The sequence below is a fragment of the Schistocerca cancellata genome, chromosome 10 (assembly GCF_023864275.1).
Source record: "Schistocerca cancellata isolate TAMUIC-IGC-003103 chromosome 10, iqSchCanc2.1, whole genome shotgun sequence".
NCBI lineage: Eukaryota > Metazoa > Arthropoda > Insecta > Orthoptera > Acrididae > Schistocerca > Schistocerca cancellata.
The window spans coordinates 39,129,130-39,152,003 of record NC_064635.1 but is presented as its reverse complement, the minus strand read 5'-3'; the positions used below and the strand labels follow the sequence as shown (position 1 = coordinate 39,152,003).

Sequence of the window (22,874 nt, the reverse complement as noted above, 5' to 3'; positions counted from 1 at the left end):
CAAGGTCCAGCTTTTGTAAATGGATAATTCAGTTGCTAGTCAACTTCTACACCCTTTGTCTTTTTTTTTTTTTTTGTCTTTATTTTGGCTTTGGGTTACAAGGGCCATACAGCCAATAATGGCTATAAAGTGCCACAGAAACATAATCGCAAAAAAGCAGAATAGCACTAAATAATGAAGTTAGCGTATAAACACACTCTAAAAAAATAAAAGCTCAATTAGACAAACTCCAGAGAGCCGATGCCAGTGATGACAATGACGTTGGTTCATGAAAAGAAAGACGTTTAATGCTACATAGTGATGAGATGTGTTGACCTTGGCTTTTTACAATGTTAACAGCAATTTGCAGGTACAAGAACAAATTAATGCAAAAGAGAAATATATTTTATTGGTGTTATATAATGATATGTTTTACTTAAAATATGTACTGACATTGAATATATTTACAGTAATCTGAAATAGCTTTTGTTTGACGACTGCTTCTATTGTCTCTTAATTTTTGGAACATCATTACAACTGAACCTGATTTATCGAATATTGTTAATTATGTTGTTTATTAGCTATGACATGTTACATTATTATTTATGGTCGGAACGTTGTGGTAGAATGTAAACACTTTAGGACTAAAGGAGGTCACTTACTGAAAATTTGAAACATTCATTTGTCAACAGCACACACAAAAAAGGACGAAATTGCTAGCTTTTGGAATACATTCTACCTCAACATAGAGTACATACACACATACAAACCTACACACACACACACACACACACACACACACACACACACACACACACACTTCCACATCACCATCATTCTGCACCGCTCTCGACTGACACTGACAACCTAAATCAAATGCCTAGCCCATGTCTCTGCCACCTGTCCCTCCCACATTCCTTGACAGAAAACTCTCTGCATCCATCTGAGCTGCTTGCTATTCACCCCAACCCCTTCTAGTGCCTCCCACCTCTCTCTCCCTGTACCCACCCCACCTGACAATGGAAACCCTATCCCAGTCCATCTGCTAAACTGCACTCCTGGCATTGTTTGGCCGGGAAACAGAGGGTGTATGGGTGAGGGTGGCAGGGTGGAGAGAGAGGGGTTATGGGTATGGCTGTATGCTCTAGCTCAAGACAGGATGTATTCTGAAAGCTAGCAAGTTTTCTCTCCCTTCTTTGTGTGTGTCCTGCTGTAAGCTCAACACTTCTGGTTTTTGGTGAGTGTCTTCTTTACCCCTATTTATATTATTATTTACTTTGATTATACTGATGATGTAGTCTCACTAAATAACCACTGTGTGTACATCATGATCTTCTTCTGCCAACTCTGTGTCAGTCTCCCCCTACCCCTCTCCATTCCATCTCCTCCTCTTGTCCACTATCTTTGTTCATCACCTCCTTCCCCTCTCACCCCATCTCCTCCTCCCCCAATCTTTGTTCATCTATTCCTCAACCCACAAACTGTCCATCTCCTCTTGTCTACTCTCTCTGTCGATTCTTCCCCCTCCCCCTCCACTTTCATCTTCTCTCTCTCTCACTCTCTCTCTCTCTCTCTCTCTCTCTCTCTCTCTCTCTGACATTGAGCCTCATTTACTGTTGTTACAAACGAAAATCTCAACTGGGAAATTCAGTTAAAATGAATAGGTAGATCTATTGAGATCATTAATATAACAGGTACAGAAGAGACACGTCCAGCTGCTGGATCTGTGAGGATAGTAGCTTCAGTAAGATTATTTCTTGTAGTTTTAATCCGAGGATGATTAAACTAGCAAAGTTTCGAATCACCTAGATTTAATAGTAGAGTTGCATTCTAATCATAAGTTGATTAGCAATGAATATAACATTCCTTTTTCCTCTTAAAACTATCTGCAATGGAGGCAACAAAACAGCACACAGTTGACTGTCCAATTTTTGTTTAAAATTATATATAAGGAGTAAGAATATATGTGGAAGACACAATCTGTCTAATGGTGTAAAGCACTGTTATCTGTTAAAAATGACTGTGAAAATGTCATGACACAGCATTTCTTTTTTTGTCAGGTTTGACAGAAAATCTGTACATTCTTATTTTTAAAAAAATACATAGCCTATGATCTTCTGAATGTCAGTGGAATATCATGTAAAACGGTCAAGAAATTTTCTAGATTTTTGGTAACAATATATATATATATATAGAACCAATTTTTGTCTGAATATTTATTAGAGCATCATGCAAAAAATTTGAAATAAATCGGTCAATGGCTTTTCGATATTTTTGATAACAGTGTTTCCCCTTTATACATTACATATATATTTATTGATGATATGTAATTAAAAATGTAATCTATGTCTGTCTGAAAGCTTATTAGAGTATCTTGTAAAAATAAGAAATAAATCGGTCAAGAACTACAACTTGCCTTTATATAGTAATGTAGATTAAATTATCACTGACCTGTCCTATGTCATATGTACTAAACAGTGCACTAAAAATAATTTACTGGATAAAACAAATAAAAAAATACATAGTTTACAGAATGTGTAGCTAACAAAATAGTCCTTTTAGTTTGATATGAATCTCTGAAATATTGCCATTTTCCTGTCCAGTATCTAAACATAGCTTCTAAAAATAATCTAGGTTCTAGGAATAAAAATAGAAAATAACTAAAAACTTAAGTTCCCTACCGATTGGGTCTAAGCATGTATAGAACAATTAGCACTAGCTTAATTGTCAACTTCCAACCAAGAATTATAAATTTGTTAAAGCTTTCGTCAAATAAGCAAAATTTTATTTCAAATACAGTCTAGAATTCCCCTACCCAAACACCTAGAACATTTTACCGATTTTTTGTTTTGTATGCTTTGTTCACCGTTTGTTCTTTGTACTACGTCTTCAAATATTTTTTATTCCAGGAAAGGCCCCCAAACCAACAAACAAGTTCTGCCTGTGGTGGGACTACAATCGGACAAGGGCCAGTAAGTAATATTAATATCAGCAATTATGTTTAGTATGTGGAGAACATTTCAAAAGTAATTAAAAAACGACTCGTATCCATCTACATCTACGTGATTACTCTGCTATTCACAATAAAGTGCCTGGCAGAGGAACCAGCTTCGAGCTGTCTCTCTACCGTTACACTCTCGGAGGGCACGCGGGAAAAACGAGCACTTAAATTTTTCTGTGCGAGCCCTCATTTCTCTTATTTTATCGTGATGATCATTTCTCCCTATGTAGGTGGGTACCAACAGAATGTTTTCGCAATCAGAAGAGAAAACTGGTGATTGAAATTTCATGAGAAGATCCCGTCGCAACGAAAAACGCCTTTGTTTTAATGATTGCCACTCCAATTCACGTATCACGTTCGTGACACGATCTCCCCTACTTCGCGATAATACAAAACGAGCTGCCCTTCTTTGTACTTTTTCCGCAGTTCCACCTGATGCGGATCCCACACCGAACAGCAATACTCCAGAATAGGGCGGACAAGCGTGGTGTAAGCATTCTCTTTAGTAGACCTGTTGCAACTTCTAAGTGTTCTGCCAATGAATCGCAGTGTTTGGTTTGCTCTACACACAATATTATCTATGTGATCGTTCCAATTTAAGTTATATATAATTGTAATCCCTAAGTATTTAGTTGAATTTACAGGCTTCAGATTTGTGTGACTTATCACGTAATCGAAATTTAGCTGATTCCTTTTAGTACTCATGTGAATAACTTCACACTTTTCTTTATTCAGGGTCAATTGCCACTTTTCGCGCCATACAGATATCTTACCTAAATCATTTTGCAAGTCGTTTTGATCATCTGATGACTTTACAAGACGGTAAATGACGGCATCATCTGCAAAAAATCTAGGACGGCTACTCAGATTGTCTCCTATGTCGTTAGTATAGATCAGAAACAATAGAGGGCCTATAACACTTCCTTGGGGAACGCCGGAAATTAATTCTGTTTTACACGATGACTTTCCGTCTGTTATTATTAACTGTGACCTTTCTGACAGGAAATCACGAATCCAGTCACACAACTGAGGCGATACTCCGTAGGCAAGCAGTTTGGGTAGAAGACGCTTGTGAGGAACGGTGTCGAAAGCCTTCTGGAAATATAAAAATATGGTATCAATTTGACATCCCCTGTCGATAGCACTTATTACTTCATGAGTATAAAGAGCTGGTTGTGTATCACAAGAACGCTATCTTCTGAGACCGTGCTGACTACGTGTCAATAAATCGTTTTCTTCGAGGTACTTCATAATGTTCGAATACAGTATATGTTCCAAAACCCTACTGCAAATCGACGATAGTGAAATAGGCCTGTAATTCATCGGATTACTCCTACTTGCCTTTATGGGTATTGGTGTGACTTGAGCAATTTTCCAGTCTTTAGGTACGGATCTTTCTGTGAGCGAGTGGTTTTATATGATTGCTAAATATGGAGCTATTTTATCAGCATACTCTGAGAGGAACCTGACTGGTATACAATCTGGACCGGAGGCCTTGCCTTTATTAAGTGATTTAAGCTGCTTCGTTACTCCGAGGATATCTATTTCTATGTTTCTCTTCTTGGCAGTTGCTCTTGATTGGAATTCAGGAATATTTACTTCGTCTTCTTTGGTGAAGGAGTTTCGGAAAACCGTGATTAATAACTCTGCTTTAGTGGCACTGCCATCAGTGACTTCACCGTTGTTATCGCACAGTGAAGGTATTGATTGCATCTTGCCGCTGGTGTGATTTATGTATGACCAAAATCTGTTTGGGTTTTCTGCCAGATTTCGAGACAAAATTTCGTTGCGGAAGTTATTAAAAGCATCTCGCATTGAAGAACGCGCCGTATTTCGAACTTCTGTAAAACTTTGCCAATCTTGGGGATTTTGCATTCTTTTAAATTTGGCATGCTTTTTTCGTTGCTTCTGAAACAACGATCTGACCCGTTTTGTGTACCAAGGGGGATCAGTACCATCACTTATTAATTAATGTAGTATATATCCCTCAATTGCTATCGATACTATCTCTTTGAAAACACTCCACAACACTTCTACACTTACATGATCAGGTCAGAAGAAGTGAAGACAGTCTCTTAAAAAGGTGTTAAGAGCATTTTTATCAGCTTTTTTAAATAAATATACTTTGGGTTTCTTTTTGATGGTTGTAGGTGTTACGGTATTCAGCCTAGCAGCAACTGCCTTTTGGTCGCGAATCCCTGTATTCGTCACATTACTCACTATTTGTCCAGGATTATTTGTTGCTAAAAGGTCAAGTATGCTTTCGCAAGCATTTACGGTTCGACATAATTTTCTGAGAAAGCATTCAGTACAATTTCGGATGACGTTTTATGCCTGCCGCCGGCTTCAAATGTATAATTTTTCCAGCATATCGAGGGTAGATTAAAGTCACCTCCAACTATAATTGTATGAGCGGGGTACTTATTTGAAATGAGCTCAGCTTTCTTTGAACTGTTCATCAACTATACCTTCTGAGTGAGGGGTCGGTAAAACGAGCCAATTAATAGTTTAGTCCGATTGTCAGGTACCACCTCTACCCATACTATTTCACACGAACAATTTCGCCACAAGGCAAACTACCTCTGACAGCAATAAATACTCCACCACCAGAAAGGAGAAAAATAAATTGCCAGCCACCTTCAGACTTTTTGTTACCAAAATTTGTTTCGGCACCTTTCGGCCGACTTCAGTCTTTGCAAATCTTTCTTTTGTGATAACGTGATATAATTTTGACTAGTTTTCTGTGTTATTATTTTAAATCGAAATAATCGCTGAATTCGAATAACCTGGTCTCAGCTGTATTATGGGCGGATGAGCTACCTGTTGGTGACACGTGAAAATTAGTGTCGGACCGGGACGCAAAGGCGGATTTCCCGCTTACCGCGAGCGGTCACCTTAACCATTAGGCTACCCGCGCACATGCCTCAGACCGACCCAAACTTCACCATGTCCATATGTCACATTTCTGACTGATGCGGGAATACAGAGTAAACCCTGCAAGCATTTCGTGATAAATGTAGGAGACTAGGGTGTAGTGATGTTGACGCTCTTACATATAGAACTTACGGTCAGTGCGGGAGGCGTGCACGGATAGCATAATGGTTAAGGCGACCACTCGTGGAAAATTCGGGTCCGAGTTCCGGTATGACGCAAATTTTCGTTTGTCACCAGCGGATAGTAAAAATTTTGAAATTTGTGGTAAGTCCTATGGCACCAAACCGCTGAGGTCATCGGTCCCTAAGCTTACACACTACTTAATCTAACTTAAGCTAACTTACGCTAAAGACAACACACGCCCCCTTGCCCGAGGGAGGATTCGAAACTCCGACGGAAGCAGCCGTGCGAACTGTGCAAGGCGCCATAGACCGCACGGCTACCCCGCGCGGTATTGGATATTACACTTGTACCTAACACAGCTGAGAGCGTATTTGCTTTGAGGGATTTTATTTCGAATTAATTTTGTATGGCTGTGTATCGTCCTCAATATCCGTCCACCCGGACGTGCAAGTAAATACTATTATTTTAAGTCTAGAAGTTGTAATACCTTTGAAGTGACTGTCACTTTTCAGTACCTTACTTAAGACTTGAAGTCAACAAGACTGCATTTTGCACATTCTCTGGCCAGTCAGCTTGTGACCTTTTTTGCCCTTATTGTGCTTCATTGGAGCGTTGTTTAGAGAACGTTTTCACCTCTTTTCTTATGTCTTCACCGCTACATTCTTTTGTCATTTTGCAGTTCGTAGCAACAAACCAGACATGAATTCATAACTTCATAACTGAGAAATATTTCAGAAACATGAAAATGTCAGAGCTATTTGAATTTTGCCTGTTCTTTTCAGCTTTTTTATAGTGTTAACCTCTAGAATTTATTTATTTATGGGAGCTATACACTGAGGTGAAAAACGTTACGGGATACCTCCTAATATCGTATCTGACCTCTTCGAGCAACTCGACGTGTCATTCACTCAACAAGCCGTTTGAAGACCCCTGTAGAAATATTGAGCCATGCTGCCTCTATAGCTGCCCATGACTGAAAAGTGATACCGGTGCAGGGACTGGCCTCTCGATTATGCCCCATAAACGTTCTGTCCGATTCATGCCGGACGATCTGGTGACCAAACCATTCGCTCGAACTGTCCCAAATTTTCTTCAAACCAATCGCGAACCGTTGTGGGCTGACGACATAGCGCATTGTCGTCCATAAACAGTCCATCGTTGTTTTGGAACATGAAGTACACGAATGGTTGCAGTTGTTCCCCAAGTGGCCGACAGTAACCATTCCCATTCGATAATCGGTCGAATCTCTGTAAACACAGCCTACAACATCATGGAGAACCGCCACCAGCTTGCACAGCGCCTTGTTGACAACTTGGGTCCATGGCTTCGTGTGGTCTGTGTGGCACTCTCTAATCCAACCGTCAGCTCTTACAAATTTGGAATTGGGACTCATATGTCCACGCCACGGTTTCCCAGTCGTCTAGGATCCAACCGATATGGTCACGAGCCCAGGAGAGGTGCCGCAGGCGATGCCCTGCTGTTAGGTTAAGGGGCTCCGGAAAGGCTCAAAATCATGAAAAGTTCGATTTTTACTTTTTTGCGTTTTCTGAATCTGCAGACTATTACCTTTTAATAGATATATAATTCATTCAATTCCGAAGACTACAACTGTTTTTAATTTTTTTTTTGAAATGTGTTCTACATGGGCGTGACCCACTGTGGCGCTGTTAAACTGCTGTCAAATGGTGTTATTATTAACGTCCGTGTTCATCAGGTACATTTTAGTGATGTGAGATAGAGTATGTGTTGTGGCTAACCTGTGATGGTTCAATATATATCGCTGGTGTGATTGTCGATTGTTTCATGTTTATTTACTCCGTCGTTATCTCGAAAATATTCGTAATTAATTCTGTTTCTTGAGTCTCTGTTTTGTTGAAGTATAATAATCAGTAAAAGTAAAGTTATTAGAAATACACAAAGTGTCGACGAAATGAAGAAGGCTGTTTGGGCTCTTTTTTTTTTCATACTTCTTCAACCGATGAAAATTCCCAACATAGCTTGTGGCCCAAAGAACAAGACAGTTGGTGTAAATATAACAAAGGATTGCTAACTGGTGAAGTGTACACTCATAAGCACAGTCTGAGGTGATAAAACCTATTTTCAGAGACTTAGCAGCACCTCAACTGTTGAAAAAGTGTATTCACGGAAAAACTCCTAACCCCAATGAAAGTGTAAATATGGTCGAGAATCCGCAAGACCGTATTTGTTGGAATAGAAACACTTCACTTTGGTGTGTATGATGCTGTTGCGACTTTCAATGATGGCAACATTGTAAGGTGCAAGGTAATTAGAAATATGGGAATGAAGATAGGTTCTAACATGGTACGAGCGATGCTTGCTTTAGACAAGGAACGCCTTCGGGCTGCAGACAGGGCTGTAAAGAGTCTAGAAATACAAGCAAGAGTAAACAGGAGGAGGAACAAGAGGAAGCTGGAGGAGGAGTTTGCAGAGGATGAAGATAATCCATCCTATGGACCTGGAATGCACTAAAAAGTTAATCCAATCTTTGTCGCTCGATTCCCAAAACTTTTATTTTCTCATACTAATTACATGTCTTCTAAGGATCTTCCAAACATATTTGTTTCAAACTTTCAGTAAATGTTACACAGTACCTTCTTCATAATTTAACACAGCCTTTTTCCAAAAAACTGTATATTTTTGAATATATAAATAAAAAAATGCAAAAAGATGTTGTGAATTTTAATTACAATTGAAAAAAAATCATCTTTAATAACTGAACTAAAATTTTGTAAAATCCCTGTGTTAGGTTGTAGCCCATATTCCAATAAATAATCTGTAAAAAGTTCAACTTCCTACCTCAAATACTTTGTGAGGAAAGATGTAATTTATAAGCGTTATTTTAACATTGCAAGTATGGGGCGTTCCGGAGCCCCTTAAGACACTCGTGTCGGTAGCCTGCTGTCACAGCCCATTAACGCCAAATTTCGCCCCGCTGTCCTAACTGATGCGTTCGTCGTATTTTCCACACTAATTTCTGCAGTTATCTCGCACAGTGTTGGTTGTCCGTTAGCACTGACAACTCGAAGCAAACGCCGCCGCTCCCGGGCGTTAAGCGAAAGCTGTCGGCCATTACGTGGTTCGTGGTGAGAGGTAATGCCTGAAATTTGGTATTCTCGACAGGCTCTTGGTACTGAGGATCTCTGAATACTAAATTCGTCAAGGATTTCCGAAATGGAATGTACCATGCGTCTAGCTCCAACTAGCATTCCGCATTCAGAGTCTGCTAATTCCCAGCATATGCCATAATCAAGTCAGAATCCTCTTCACAGGAATCACCTGAGTATAGAAATGAAGCTTCGTTAATGCACCGTCCTTTTGTGCACTGTGTAGGGGTATTACTACTGTCTGTATGTAAGCCTATCCGTATCTCACGACTTATGTCACTTCAGTGTGTGTGTTCCACAGACTCATACACTAGGGCGAGTTGGTGTGTGCGGCACAAGATTTGATACCTACCGTACAGAAGATTTTAAGAAGAAAAAGTGTCGAATATTTGGAGAGACGCTAATACTATTCCAAACAATAAAAACACGTGTAATGAATTCGACTCAAGAAGTACATGCCTACTGAGATTCGATATCTTGGTCGAAGGAAGGACTCAGTAAAATACTTCCTTCTGCCCATCGGCATTAGCAATCACAATTTCTCTGAAGTCGATCCAATTGTCATTCTGCTTGCTGGCCTTGAAGAAACACATGATACTATATTCTCTGTACATCTTTGGCTGGAGTGTCTTTGAATAATTCCTTCAAGTGTCCCCATAAGCGGAAGTCTAGGGGCTGAGTTCTTGGAAATGAGAAGGCCGAAGTGTGGAACCACCCTGACCAGTTCTGTGGTCCTGAAATATCAGCGCCATATGTATCCCCAAACAACTGCGAAAATGTGGTGCTGCGTCGTACGCATAACCCATCTAATGAAGTAGCTCCCTCGGAACTTCTGCTCAAGTAATGAAATGTTCGATACCATAAATTTTAGCTGGATTTCAGTTGACTTTATTATGTAAATTACTTAGATCTTTTATATGAAAGCCTCCAAGGTTTCTTAATTGACAAATACAATATTTCCATAAATATACTTTTCTACTTGTATCTATATATATATTATCCGGTATCAATCTTACACAATGAAAAATTAGTAGTCAAATTTTTCGAATGTGTGATCTGCAAAAAACTCTGTGTGAGATACAACAAATTGTATTTGTCAGTGTTAACTGTAAACATAATACATGTCTCCATTTATAATATAATTAATTTTAGTATGTATATTGAAATCGAGATTGTAAAATAACAGGAAGCTTCTGTTTTCTAATATTTTCAAAATTTGGAAACTTTGTTATTAACTGTTAGGCATATAAATTTTCAGGTAAGCGATTATTTTCAGAAATCAGTGTTGTTGTTGTTGTTGTTGTTGTGGTCTTCAGTCCAGAGACTGGTTTGATGCAGCTCTCCATGCTACTGTATCCTGCGCAAGCTTCTTCATCTCCCAGTACCTACTGCAGCCTACATCCTTCTGTATCTGTTTAGTATATTCATCTCTTGGTCTCCGTCTAGGAGTTTTACCCTCCACGTTGCCCTCCAATATCAACTGAATCCCTTGATGTCTCAGAACATGTCCTACCAACTGATCCCTTCTTCTAGTCAAGTTGTGCCACAAATTTGTCTTCTCTCCAATTCTATTCAATACCTCCTCATTGGTTCTGTGATCTGCCCATCTAATCTTCAGCATTCCTCTGTAGCACCAGATTTCGAAAGAGAAATCAGTATGTAGATCAAAACTGACAATGTTTTGCAACAATGAAAGCTAGCTTAGTTTGAAACTGATTTATCTCTGGATCTAGAATTTCTGGAACCTGGGTTTATAATATATATACGACTTTCTGGTGCTAAGCGCATCCGAGTAGGATTACCATTTTTAGTGAAACGCCACCCCTAAATTTTAATGAAAAACACACTATTTTCATTACAGAATATGGCTTGTTGGCTGTGAGTTCAAAATTACCAGCAGCTAAACAATTTAAAAAATTGGATACTCATGAAGTTTTACCATCAATCAGAAAATATGGTGAATACAAACTACAAAATACAATTAATTATTTAGAAATTACAGTTGTAGGTTTAGAAAATAAAGTTGAAAGTATAAAAAATAGTAATAGAATTATGTTCAATGTTGCTAGAGATATAATTCACGAGAAATACGAAATTATTGATAATCATGCCACTCCTCCAACCATTAATTGAGATAAACATAGTGTATTTTAACAAAGAAAAATCATATGTTGGACTATCCATATTATGTTATAAGAACTCAAAATTGTTCTGTAAATTCTAGATTGAATGAATTACAAGCAGATTATCCAGAAATGGAAATAATTTTCAGAATCAGGAAACCAAATTCAATAAATCTATATAATTTAATGAATGAAAGATTACCAATAATTTTTCAAGGAAATAATTTTGAATCAAGTTTAAATGAAGATTTTCTTTTAAGATAAATAATGAATATTAAAACTGAGCATTAAAAAATTAATGTGAAAATGTCGTTCGATCACCAACGATTACATTCTAGAATTTTTGTACAGAATGCCTGACGGGAAAGATTTCCTGGCGGAAATTTTGTACGGAAATCCAGCTTTTTGGACCCTGCAAATAAATAATATAATAACGAAAGTCAACAGGTCGGAAAATCAGACCATCAACTTTTCAAACAGAAAAAAGCATTTTGTTGGATTTTTAATTATTTTTTATATAGCTATAAAAAATATTTTCTTAAATGGCAGCTTCTAACGCAGTTGTTGCAAGTTCAGAAACGACCATGTTGAACATTTTCGAATTCGTTCAGGAGAAGAAGTATGAATTAAATTTAGAAACATGATTCAAAGACTTGTGTGCCTCTGTTTGAAGAGAAGAATGTTCTCATCATGAACGATATTCTAGCATTTTTGTATGGAAATCTAGGCGTGGAAAATTCACACGTGTGGAATTTTGCAACAATTAACCTGTAATAAGCTAGATTTCTTAAAGAAAATGACATTCCCTTCATCGAGATCAAACATGATGATCCACTCACATTAGAGTAGGAATACATTCAAGTTGAGAAACAACTCTTGAAACTCAACAATCTCGTCCAGAAGAAATGGGTTCTCTTTAACAGTCGAAAATTTTAAAGAATCTGTCATGACATTCAACATGAAACAATGCAAACATGTAAGAAACTACTACTTGACAGTAGAGAAAATCTTCGTCGATTACCTAAAGTACACGAAAGAAGAACAAACGCACCAACTCGCCATCGACTTCCAAATCAGACTCACGATCGAGTCAAAAGAGAAAGAAGATTTTAAACAGTTAAACAAAAGACTCGAACAATTCAACATGAACATGAAGATCTTCATCAACAAAGTCAAACAAAAAACAAAAAACGAATACATCTGTTTCGCCACCTCAAAAAGTTACTCTTTAATCAACAACTTTAAAGTGGTAAAGACAAAGAATTTGACTATTCGAAACGCGAATTTCAATTCTTTACACAACGAACAGACAAATTCTATATCTGTTTTTACCATAAAGTATATGATGTCCATAAAACAGAACTAATGATTAACGAGTTATTGGAAGAATTCGGAGATAGAAAGAACATGGAGATATTCGTTTTACATTACACACCACTGCTCTAGATTGTTAAATTAACGATTAAAAACATAAACGAGCCTTTCGACTACATTAATGACCTAACTAAAAATCATTTAGAGGAAGTGTATTCTTTAGACCTGATAACGCCTGAAGAAGTGGAATTATTTGATACAGAAGAATTGAAGGAGAAAATAAACAAGCTCTTGATTGCATAAATAAAAATAATTTAAGTTTAACTAGTTCAGGATTGTTGGATCGAGTAAAAATTGAACATCACATTAACAACACAGATTTGGAATGGCTTTAAAGAACTAAAACAATGGAAAAGCGGTAAAGAACCGATTACGCATAAAGAAGTTAAAGTCACTTATCAATTGACCTGGCGATTGCATCTGTTTCAGGGGAAGGCATAAGTCAATCACTTGCATTTAAAAAATAACATTGTCCTTTATTCATCCAGCTCCTATGCGAATTATCGAAGCCAAGCGATTTTACATACACTTTATCTCCTTTCTTTCGCAAAACTTTTTCAACGAGATATACATCTGGATATTTCGTCTTCTGCAGCTCATGCTCATAAAAATTTCATTTCACTCCTTCGTCATCTAGAGCCTTCAGTTTATACGTGATTGGATTAGAATGAATAACATCTTCAATTTCAAAGATTTCTGTAGACCAATTTGCAGTGCAACGCTTCTCAACAAGTCCTTTCAGTTTGCTGATCCTCACTTTGTTGCCAATTGAAATTTGGGCTTAGCATTTGGCAAATTTATCGCGTAAATGGTCTTCAGCAAGATTTTTTCAGCCTCTTCATCTACGTCTTTTGGAGCCATTTTTATGGTCAAATGTCTCATATTATTGTGTTCGTCAACTAATTTCGAGACTATGTCAACCCATTTATAATTTCCTTGAAGAGCAAATTTCTTCCACATCTTTTCCTTAAGTGTTTGCTTGAATCGTTCAACAATTTTCCAAAATTGCCCGATTATTAAATTCAGAATTTCATAAAGTTGTAATTATCACATAATAGTTTCAAACCCAACAGACAAAAATGACCACAAATTACCTCATAAAAATTTTGAATTCGTTGTCCATTATAATACAGTTCGTTTGAACCGAGATGTTTAACCAATTCTTCGGGAATGTTTCCCCCAAATGAATCAAAAACGTATTTTATGTGTTTGTTTTTATAGTAACAAATCCAGTGAGTGCCACATTGTTAGAAGTGTGTAAGTTCTCTACGCCACATTCTAAATTTTTCGCTTCGTTTGGCGAGTCATTGACCATAAAAACGCCACGCAAGTGTTTGATTTTCAGCTGTTTAACGAACTCTTCTATGTCAAAATTCGACAAAGGCTCGGAATACCTTCGAATCATTTATTCGATTTTTTTTTTCTCTTGCGCCAGCGCCAGCTTTCTTCTCCATTTCCAAGTTGTGTCTTTTCTGTTCTTCTAGCTCTTTTTCGGCTTTCTTCTTGTTTATGGCTGCATTTTCGATCGCTGCAGATGCGCCAGTGAGAGAACCAATAGTTGCTAGAGATGGTAATGCAGCCAAAAGTGGCGGAAGAAATCCACATTCGCGTTGTGTTAACCCTTTTCCTTCCTTCTTTTGTGTTAGATATTCGATAATCTTTCTCACAACTGCAATACCTAACGTAATGAGTAAACTATCACAACTTTAGCTTTCTTTCTTTTTTGTGCATCCGCTAAAAATGGCTCAATCGCATTTAGCTGATCATTGTTCAGCTTAAATTTAATTGATTTAGGCTTGATTTTGTCACTGGGCAGCAAAGTACAATCGATCGAAAAGCTCTTCAACTATAAAGAGTAAAAAATTTATAAAGATTAAACTCCCCAACCTTTTCATCCACGCCTAAACCAGCGCAGGCGACGCCCATTCCTAATTTTCTTTTTCCATACATTATTCCTCTAACTGCAGTTGCAGCAATTTTTTCACCTAAACAAGCATCACTCCCATGCATTCTTTCTTTCGCGGCTAGCTGAAGTTGTTTATCTGTTTCATGTCTAAATCTTTATGATCTCTGTAAGCGAATCATGTTTTTTACAAGCCTTGTCTAGCGGATTAATTCCCGGATCACTGCGCGCTAGTCGCTCATCCAATTTAGTTTCCGGGCCACAGAACGAGTAGCCTGGAAGATGCATTTCGAACGGTAATTTGTTGATCAAAGTGTTTACGAGGCCTTTCCCATGTTTTTCGCTTGTCCAGAACGTGTGTGGAAGATTGTTCAGAAATTCGATGAAGTATGGAATTACTTTAGGATTGTTGATGATGAAATCGCTAAATTTATTCGTGAGCATCTGCGTTATGGCAACTTTTTCATTGTGAAAATGTTTATTCCGCGCTAGGTCTTCGCCATGAGTGACTGGTAATCTGTCGATTAACTGCCGAACATTCTTCGTCCAAATATACTCAACCGGTTTTCCTGTACACTTTTTTATTAATCCTTCACCCATTTTCTCAGCCGAACTGCTTTCAGCTGAACTTGATTATGAATCTGACGGTACTTGATATACTTTTGGAATATAGGCACTAACAATTTCTTTTATCAGTTTATTGTATTTTTTGCTGTACTTGATTTTACTTTATTCAGGTTAGTTTCAGAATACAATGCTCCTGAACGAAATAATATATCCGCATAATTTGATAAATCTTCACCATCGAATTTATTATTCAAATCATCCATTGTAATTTGTTTTTTAGTTAAGAGATTCATTAATCCATCTGTGCCTTCGTATTCTTTCCTACCAATTTTTAGTTTGTCGCCATCGAATTCAACAGTAAAACGCCTAACAAATTTAAATGTACCAACAGGTTTTAATCCGAAAGATTTATCTTCGCTGTGATTAATGTACTTCAACATTCTTTCACTAACATTTATTTTTTTTAACGTCAGAGCCAGGTGAAGCAGGCTTTGAACTGCTTTCAGACTTCGTCTATAGCACCTCTCTTAATGTTTTGGGCCACTTCCATTCTTCATATTTTTTCAACGCATCTTCAATTTCTGAGTCACTTAATGTGTAGTCATACTTGCCAAGAACGTCGACAGACCAATCGTGTAGTTGTTTTGTGTCGTCTGTGTGTTGACGATAAGGAATCATCTGTTTTTCAACCTCTCTATTTTCCCCGATCGCTTTCAGAACATTATCACCTAATCCTTCGATTCCCTGTTTTACTTTGCATCGATAATGGGTTGGTCTTCTTTTTTTTATTTTTCATAGTCTGTACGTGGCTGTTTTTTCCAAAGCTTGAATTGTTCTTTCAGTTCTCAGCTTTCTTTCGGTTGCTTATTTAACAAGCTCCTCATCGCATTTTGCAAACATTTACTAAGGCCGAAAAAACATTAAACTTTCAAGAGGAACGATTACGTTTGTGTTGAACGATTACGTTCATAATAAAATTTAATTAGGTGACGTATTCTAGCCATACGTTTATCAAAATGACAACAACAGCATGTGTCTGGACCGTATGTAGCATCGTCATCAGAACATACGCAATTGCTGTAATGTTTGACAACGTTATCTAATTTTTCATATTTCTTCAAATAATCAAGAGCTTCTTTAAATTCAGTTATATGTTCTGGTAAAACATCGTCGCGATGATCTAACAGATATGCAACTTTATCTCTCATTTAATAATACATTAAAATTTAATAAAATGCTGCATTTTGTTTCTGAACTTGCCATCGTTCGGTTTCCTAGTCATGTCGATCGTAAAAAATCCGAAATCATCATTCCAACATGTACTCCACATTTCTTTAAACTCATCAAACTTCTTCAAATCTCCACCAACGAACTCGTGATAAATGTTAGATTTGTGTCATCCTGTCTGCAAATATTTAAAAAATTGAGATTGTTTCTGACCAACTGTTTCGTTGTATTGAAAACGTTTGAGCTAAGTAAAAACAGCTTATTCCTTTATGTCTGCCTCTCGTAAAATATTCTCTAACGATACCTTGGTTTTCAAGAATGAAGTCATCGAAAACAACAACTGAATTGTCTTGACACTGATCCAAAGGAACGATGTTGTCGTTATTCTCGACAAATGCAGCTATTTTTTCGGACTGCTGTCGCCTGTCTTCAATTTTTTTGAACATTTTTATAAATTCTGAGTATTTTCGCTGATATAAACTTTTGTGATAGACATACAGCCAGTTCAGCCATCCTGGAGCTAGAATATAACTGTAGATCAATAATGTAGTCTTCCCACATCCGCTCGGCGCAATTATCGCATATCGAATAGAATTTGGTAAAAGTTTACTGTGTTTATTTTTCGACTTCTTTTCTGGAAGTCTTATTTTCGGTCCCCAATCAGTTTTGCTCATTTATTTAATGAATTTTCAGCAGTAAATACGGCGGTTGAATTAAGTGGTAAGTCTTCTGTTCTCAAAAAAGATTAACCGTTCCAATAAGAGAAACGTATGAAAGTGTTACATTGGTTGGTTTTTTCAACTTTTCTAACTCCTAATATTACATCGAGAAATAATAAACTTCACTGAGATGGAGAAACGATGGAAATTCCAACTGGTTAGTATAGTTCGAAAAACTTGGAAAAAGCCAAATATTCGCAGCACAGCAGAGTTGTTATCGAAAGTGACGTAAAATTATACATGGACATAAAAGACAGCATTGGAAATATGCTTGGTTTTAGTACGGTAACCAGGTTGCTGAGGCTAAAGAAAAAGCAGTGGCTAAAAAAGTTCTCAAAATTATTACGTTTCAACTGATCAATATAAATTTCATTCTTGCTGATGGGATGTTTGTAAAGGATACTGATCATATTATCGCCCCATTCAAGGCTAATGCAGAATTTGGTGGACCAATAATTCACGAACAGCATTTTCCTGTTCATGTTCCAATTTTTGTTCCAATTCAAGATTTAGACGTTACTTTAACTGACGAAAATGATAATTTGATCGACTTTAACGGAGCTACTGTGACTGTTCTTTTTGAAATGTCTTAAAAAAATTTCCTTGGTAAATCACTGACCATGAATAAAATCGAGAGTTATCAGTTCCACTCATTCCCTGTATATGAGAAGACTAAAAATAATTTAAATGCGCTAAATAAGGATACAGAAATTGAAATAAATAGTGGCGATGGGTGGCTTCATCCGAATCATGCACAACTTTATATGAATTTCAGTATTTTTGGAACTGACAGAACGGATTATCTAACCTACGATGGGAAATCAGACAAGTGCTTAATCGATAATTACGTAGCAAAACTGTATGATTTCGTAAAGATAAGGAAGGGGAATAATATTTTGTCTAGAATTGAACATCCTTTCATTTCCTCATCAGTATTACTGCATCTGACTTCATCCGTTACTGACAAAATAAGTTTAGAAGGACATATTCTCAACACTGGAAAAATAAAAAGTAGGAGAAATGAAGTCCTTTATCTGTTGTCGATGCCTGGAGAATTTTTTTAAAGATTACAAAGAAATCATGTGGGAAGGAGATTTAACTGTAATTTTTACATATAGTAATTCTTCTTTGGGCTAACAAAAATGATGCTGGAATTGAAATAAAAGACACTCTTCCAAAAGAAGGAAACATTACTATAGAATCGATGGAGATTCGCGTTCCTATTGTCAAATACAAGCTAGAATAATGAGAAAACATTCTGAAAAACCCGAAAATTCCTATTTCTTTTTATGAGCTTCAAACTGTAGGAGTCACTGGCTTATCTGGCAAAAATAATTTTGAACTCGATATCACAAATTACTATAACTCGGTAGAATTCGACATGTCTTACTTCGCTTTTCCCACATTTCAGACAAATCGAAAAAATAATCAGTTAGTTGATTCTTCACTATTCGATCATGTTAAACATCAGAACATATCCCTGAAAAATGGTCTAAATGAAGTGTTTCCGCAGGAGATGTGGAACATGAACCCGCCAAATAACTTTCTCAAAGCATGCGACGCATTTCTCGATTTTAAACGAGTTACTTTACTGAAGTCAGACATAGATATCGGCCCATTTAGTTTTATAACCAGTTGTCCGATTTATGTCACTAACATGACGCGTAGAAAGAACATTGTCACTTCACAGAAGACTACCATGAAACTTTGTGCGACTTTCATCTGCTCATCAATAAACTTCCTAATGACACTCTCGCATATGTTGTGATGTATAGAAAGAGAAATTTGACATACGATGCACAACACAGACCACTAACAGAAAATTTTTACAGATCTTTCTCTCTCAGAGTCTCTGAATGAACTTGCATGCGGCCAGCGGCTGCAGCTGATCTGATAACGTGTGACCTCTGACTCTGAGATAAACGTAACTGACCACGCTCAACGCACTATCTCCAAACAGCGGTGGTAATTAGAAAGCGTCGCGCAACCTGTTTATACTTGCTGCATTCCTGATACCTCCAGCTCGCTTTTCACGCGCTAATTCGAAATTGAGTTAATATATGGCGTTGTCGTCAGTTCCATTAGAGTTAATACGGTAACATGCTTCAATTTAGACATAATTTTCTTAGTTTTTAATTTTAATTTTGATGTTCAAGATTACATTTACGTGTTTTTCACATGCAGTCTCTGTTTACGAAATGTAATGACATGAAAAATATTACTTGGTTTTCATCAAAAATAGGTGATAAAAGTAAAGCTTTTAGAAAGTACCTTGTCACTCGCGTACCAAGTATATGTATGATTTGTGAGACGACTTGCTTCGCCCTGCGGGGCAAAGCTGAATAGCTGTAGGGTTGGTCTGGTCAGCGAATACTGTTGTTATTTGCTCTAGCCGTCCACTGCTGCACCCATAAAGAAGAAGACGTGGACACCAACCGTAAGCAGCCCTTCCATATATTCCAGAGTCAGATGACAAGATGCAGCCAGCAGAAGATGGGTGGACCTTGGAGCAAGAAGAAGCCGCAGACCAAAAGCGGCGTTCAGTTAGAAACTGCAGACCATCAGTGGCAGAGCCCGGTGGGATGAAGTTTGAAATAAAGAGAGTACCATTAAGTCCCACTGGGCTCAGTGTGCGCACCTGTTTGCAGTTTTGTCTAGGAAAATGAGTCATTTTCTCTCGTTCATCTCTTTATTTTCTTACATTCACCAAGATGAAAAATCTGACGATCTGTAATTCAGTCTGCAGACATTCAGAAACCATGCCAGGTTATGCTGTTTTCGGACGTTCCAACAGAGGTGAAGGACGACTTCGTATGCTTGTATTTCTACGGGAAGAGAAAAGAAGAAATCAGCGAGAAGTTGCAGTGAACAAGGGTGATGTAAATTACACAGGATCATTATGGAAACCGACGAAGTGCTGTTATCCATGCGAAGTAAGTTTCTTTGCTTTCCAGCTGCATATAACACGAGTTAGAAAGAAACATGTTATGATGAGAAGTGACATTTGGTCTGTAAAGTGACTGTGTGAAGTTTTGAATAGCACATCTCATGCTTGGAATCATAGAATTAAAATAGGTTTCTATATCAGCTGTGTCTACAGCTCGTGGCCTCGTGGTAGCGTTGTCGCTTCCGAGCATGGAGTCCCGGGTTCGATTCCCGGCGGGGTCAGGGATTTTTACCTGCCTCGAGATGAGTTCATTCCCATTACGGTCGGAGGCAGGCAATGGCAAAGCACCTTCGCTAGGACCTTGCCTAGTACGGCGGTGTGGGTCTCCCGAATCGTCCCCTTCGTCTCGTCAAGGAGTATGGGACATCATCATCATCATATCAAATATGGACAGAATTTTCTAAGCAGCAAGCACTGCATAATTATCTCTCTTTGCACTATGATTTAATTTTAGCAGTACCTAAATATTTCCACCTGTAGATACCCTTTGATTTACCTTCAGTTAGTGATTCCAGATGATTTTATTATGGGTTTATCAGTTTATCACTACTGCTTTCAGGAGAAGCAGTAAGAGTGGAGAACCAAGAATGAAGCGCTGGGATTAAAAAGAGCGTAAGACAGGAATGTAGTCTTTCGCCCCTACTGTTCAGTCGATACATCGAAGAGGCAATGCCGGAAATAAAAGAAAGGCTCAAGAGTGGTATTGAAATTCAAAGTGAAAGGATCAGTGATAAAATTCGCTGATGACGTTGCTATCCTCAGTGGAAGTGAAAAAGAATTACATGGATTGTTGAATGGAATAAACAGTCTAATGAGTACAGAATGTGTACTGAGAGTAAATCGAAGAAAGGCGAAAGTAAGGAGACGTACCAGAAATGAGAACAGCTAGAAACTTTTCAGGACATTTCAGGCCAAGAGAAATCTACTAGTGTCAAACATAGGACTTGATTTGAGAAAGAATTTTCAGAGAATGTATGTTTGTAGCACAGTATTGTACGGTAGTGAAACGCGGACAGTGGTAAAACCAGAACAGAAGACAAGCGAAGCATTTGAGATGTGTTGCTACAGAAGAATATTGAAAATCAGGTGGAGAGATAAGGTAAGGAATGAGGAGGTTCTCCGCAGATTCAGCGAGGAAAGTAATATATGGAAAGCACTGACAGCAAGAAGGAACAGGATTATGGGATATCTGTTACGACAGAATTACTTACATGTTACTAGAGGGAGCTACAGACCATAAAAAGTGTAGAGAAAGAGAAATACATCCAGCAAATAATTGAGGTCGTAGGTTGAAAGTGATACTCCGAGATGAACGGCTTGGCACAGCAGAGGGATTCATGGGTGGACCGCATCAAACCAGCAGCAGTGTGAAGACGACATTCTGTCTGATAGCGTGCTTGAATTTTGGCCATGTTATGGTCAGCAAAACCTCTGCTACGCATGCAATAGCTCAAAATATTAAGTGGTTATGTGAATTAGAGTTACGTTATGTTACATATACAACAAATTATTTCTTATGCTTGAAGTTTGGATACTTTTTGTGGAGCGAAGGAATGTGTCAACATACCCTACAAGAAGTTTAATTTTCGGCAGTCAGTTAACGAATGTCTAATCTATATTCAGTTTTAGAAGATCATTTCTACCATTCCGTGCCTCAGTCGGTAAAAGCGGAACCCTTTCAGGATAGCTTTGTTCCCCGTTTGTCTGACTGTTAAAAACCCTTTTTCTCTGGAGAGGGTAGACCAGTCAAGTTGAAATTTATCACATACTGAGGTCTATAATCCCTTTACAGTATAAAAAATCGAAACATATAACTCAATGTAGTCAAAAGATACAGCCATTTACGTCACATATTTTGATACTTGCAAATACGCTCATCAAAACCTACACTATTGGCCATTTAAATTGCTACACCACGAAGATGACGTGCTACAGACGCGAAATTTAACCGACAGGAAGAACATGATGTGATATGCAAATGATTGGCTTTTCAGAGCATTCACACAAGGTTGGCGCCGCTGGCGACACCTATATCGTGTTGACATGAGGAAAGTTTCCAACCGATTTCTCATACACAAACAGCAGTTGATCGGCGTTGCGTAGTGAAACGTTGTTGTGGTGCCTCGTGTAAGGACGAGAAATGCGAAATCACGTTTCAGACTTTGATAAAGGTCGGATTGTAGCCTAACGCAATTGCGATTTATCGTATCGCGACATTGCTGCTCGCGTTGGTCGAGACCCAATGACTGTTAGCAGAATATGGAATCGGTGGGTTCAGGAGGGTAATACGGAACGCCGTGCTGGATCCCAACGGCATCGTACCACTTGCAGTCGAGATGCACAGGCATCTTATCCGTACGGCTGTATCGGATCGTACAGCCACGTCTCGATCCCTGAGTCAGCAGATGGGGACGTTTGCTAGACAACAACCATCTGCACGAACAGTTCGACGACGTTTTTCAGCAGCATGGACTATCAGCTCGGAGACCGTGGCTGCGGCTACCCTTGACGCTGCATCACAGACAGGAGCGCCTGCGATGGTGTACTCACGGACGAACCTGGGTGCACGAATGGCAAAACGTCATTTTTTCCGATGAATCCAGGTTCTTTTTACAGCATCATGATGGTCGCATCCGTGTTTGGTGACATCGCGGTGAACGCACATTGGAAGCGTGTATTCGTCATAGCCATACTGGCGTTTCACCCGGCGTGATCGAATTGACGACACTTTGAACAGTGGACGTTACATTTCAGATGTGTTACGACCCGGGGGTCTACCCTTCATTCGATCCCTGCGAAACCCTACATTTCAGCAGGATAATGTACGGACCTTTCTGCATACAGAAAATGTT

At 38.2% G+C, this 22,874-nt stretch overlaps 1 protein-coding gene across 2 annotated transcripts in view; it reads left to right on the top strand.

Moving 5' to 3' along the window:
* LOC126106683 (uncharacterized) overlaps nt 1–22,874 on the top strand; it is a 182,637-nt gene that overhangs the window by 4,787 nt on the left and 154,976 nt on the right. For both annotated transcript variants that reach the window (XM_049913051.1, XM_049913050.1), the window contains exon 2: nt 2,889–2,951. In XM_049913051.1, the coding sequence (XP_049769008.1) occupies nt 2,889–2,951 (63 nt within the window). The remainder of the gene's footprint in view (nt 1–2,888; nt 2,952–22,874) is intronic.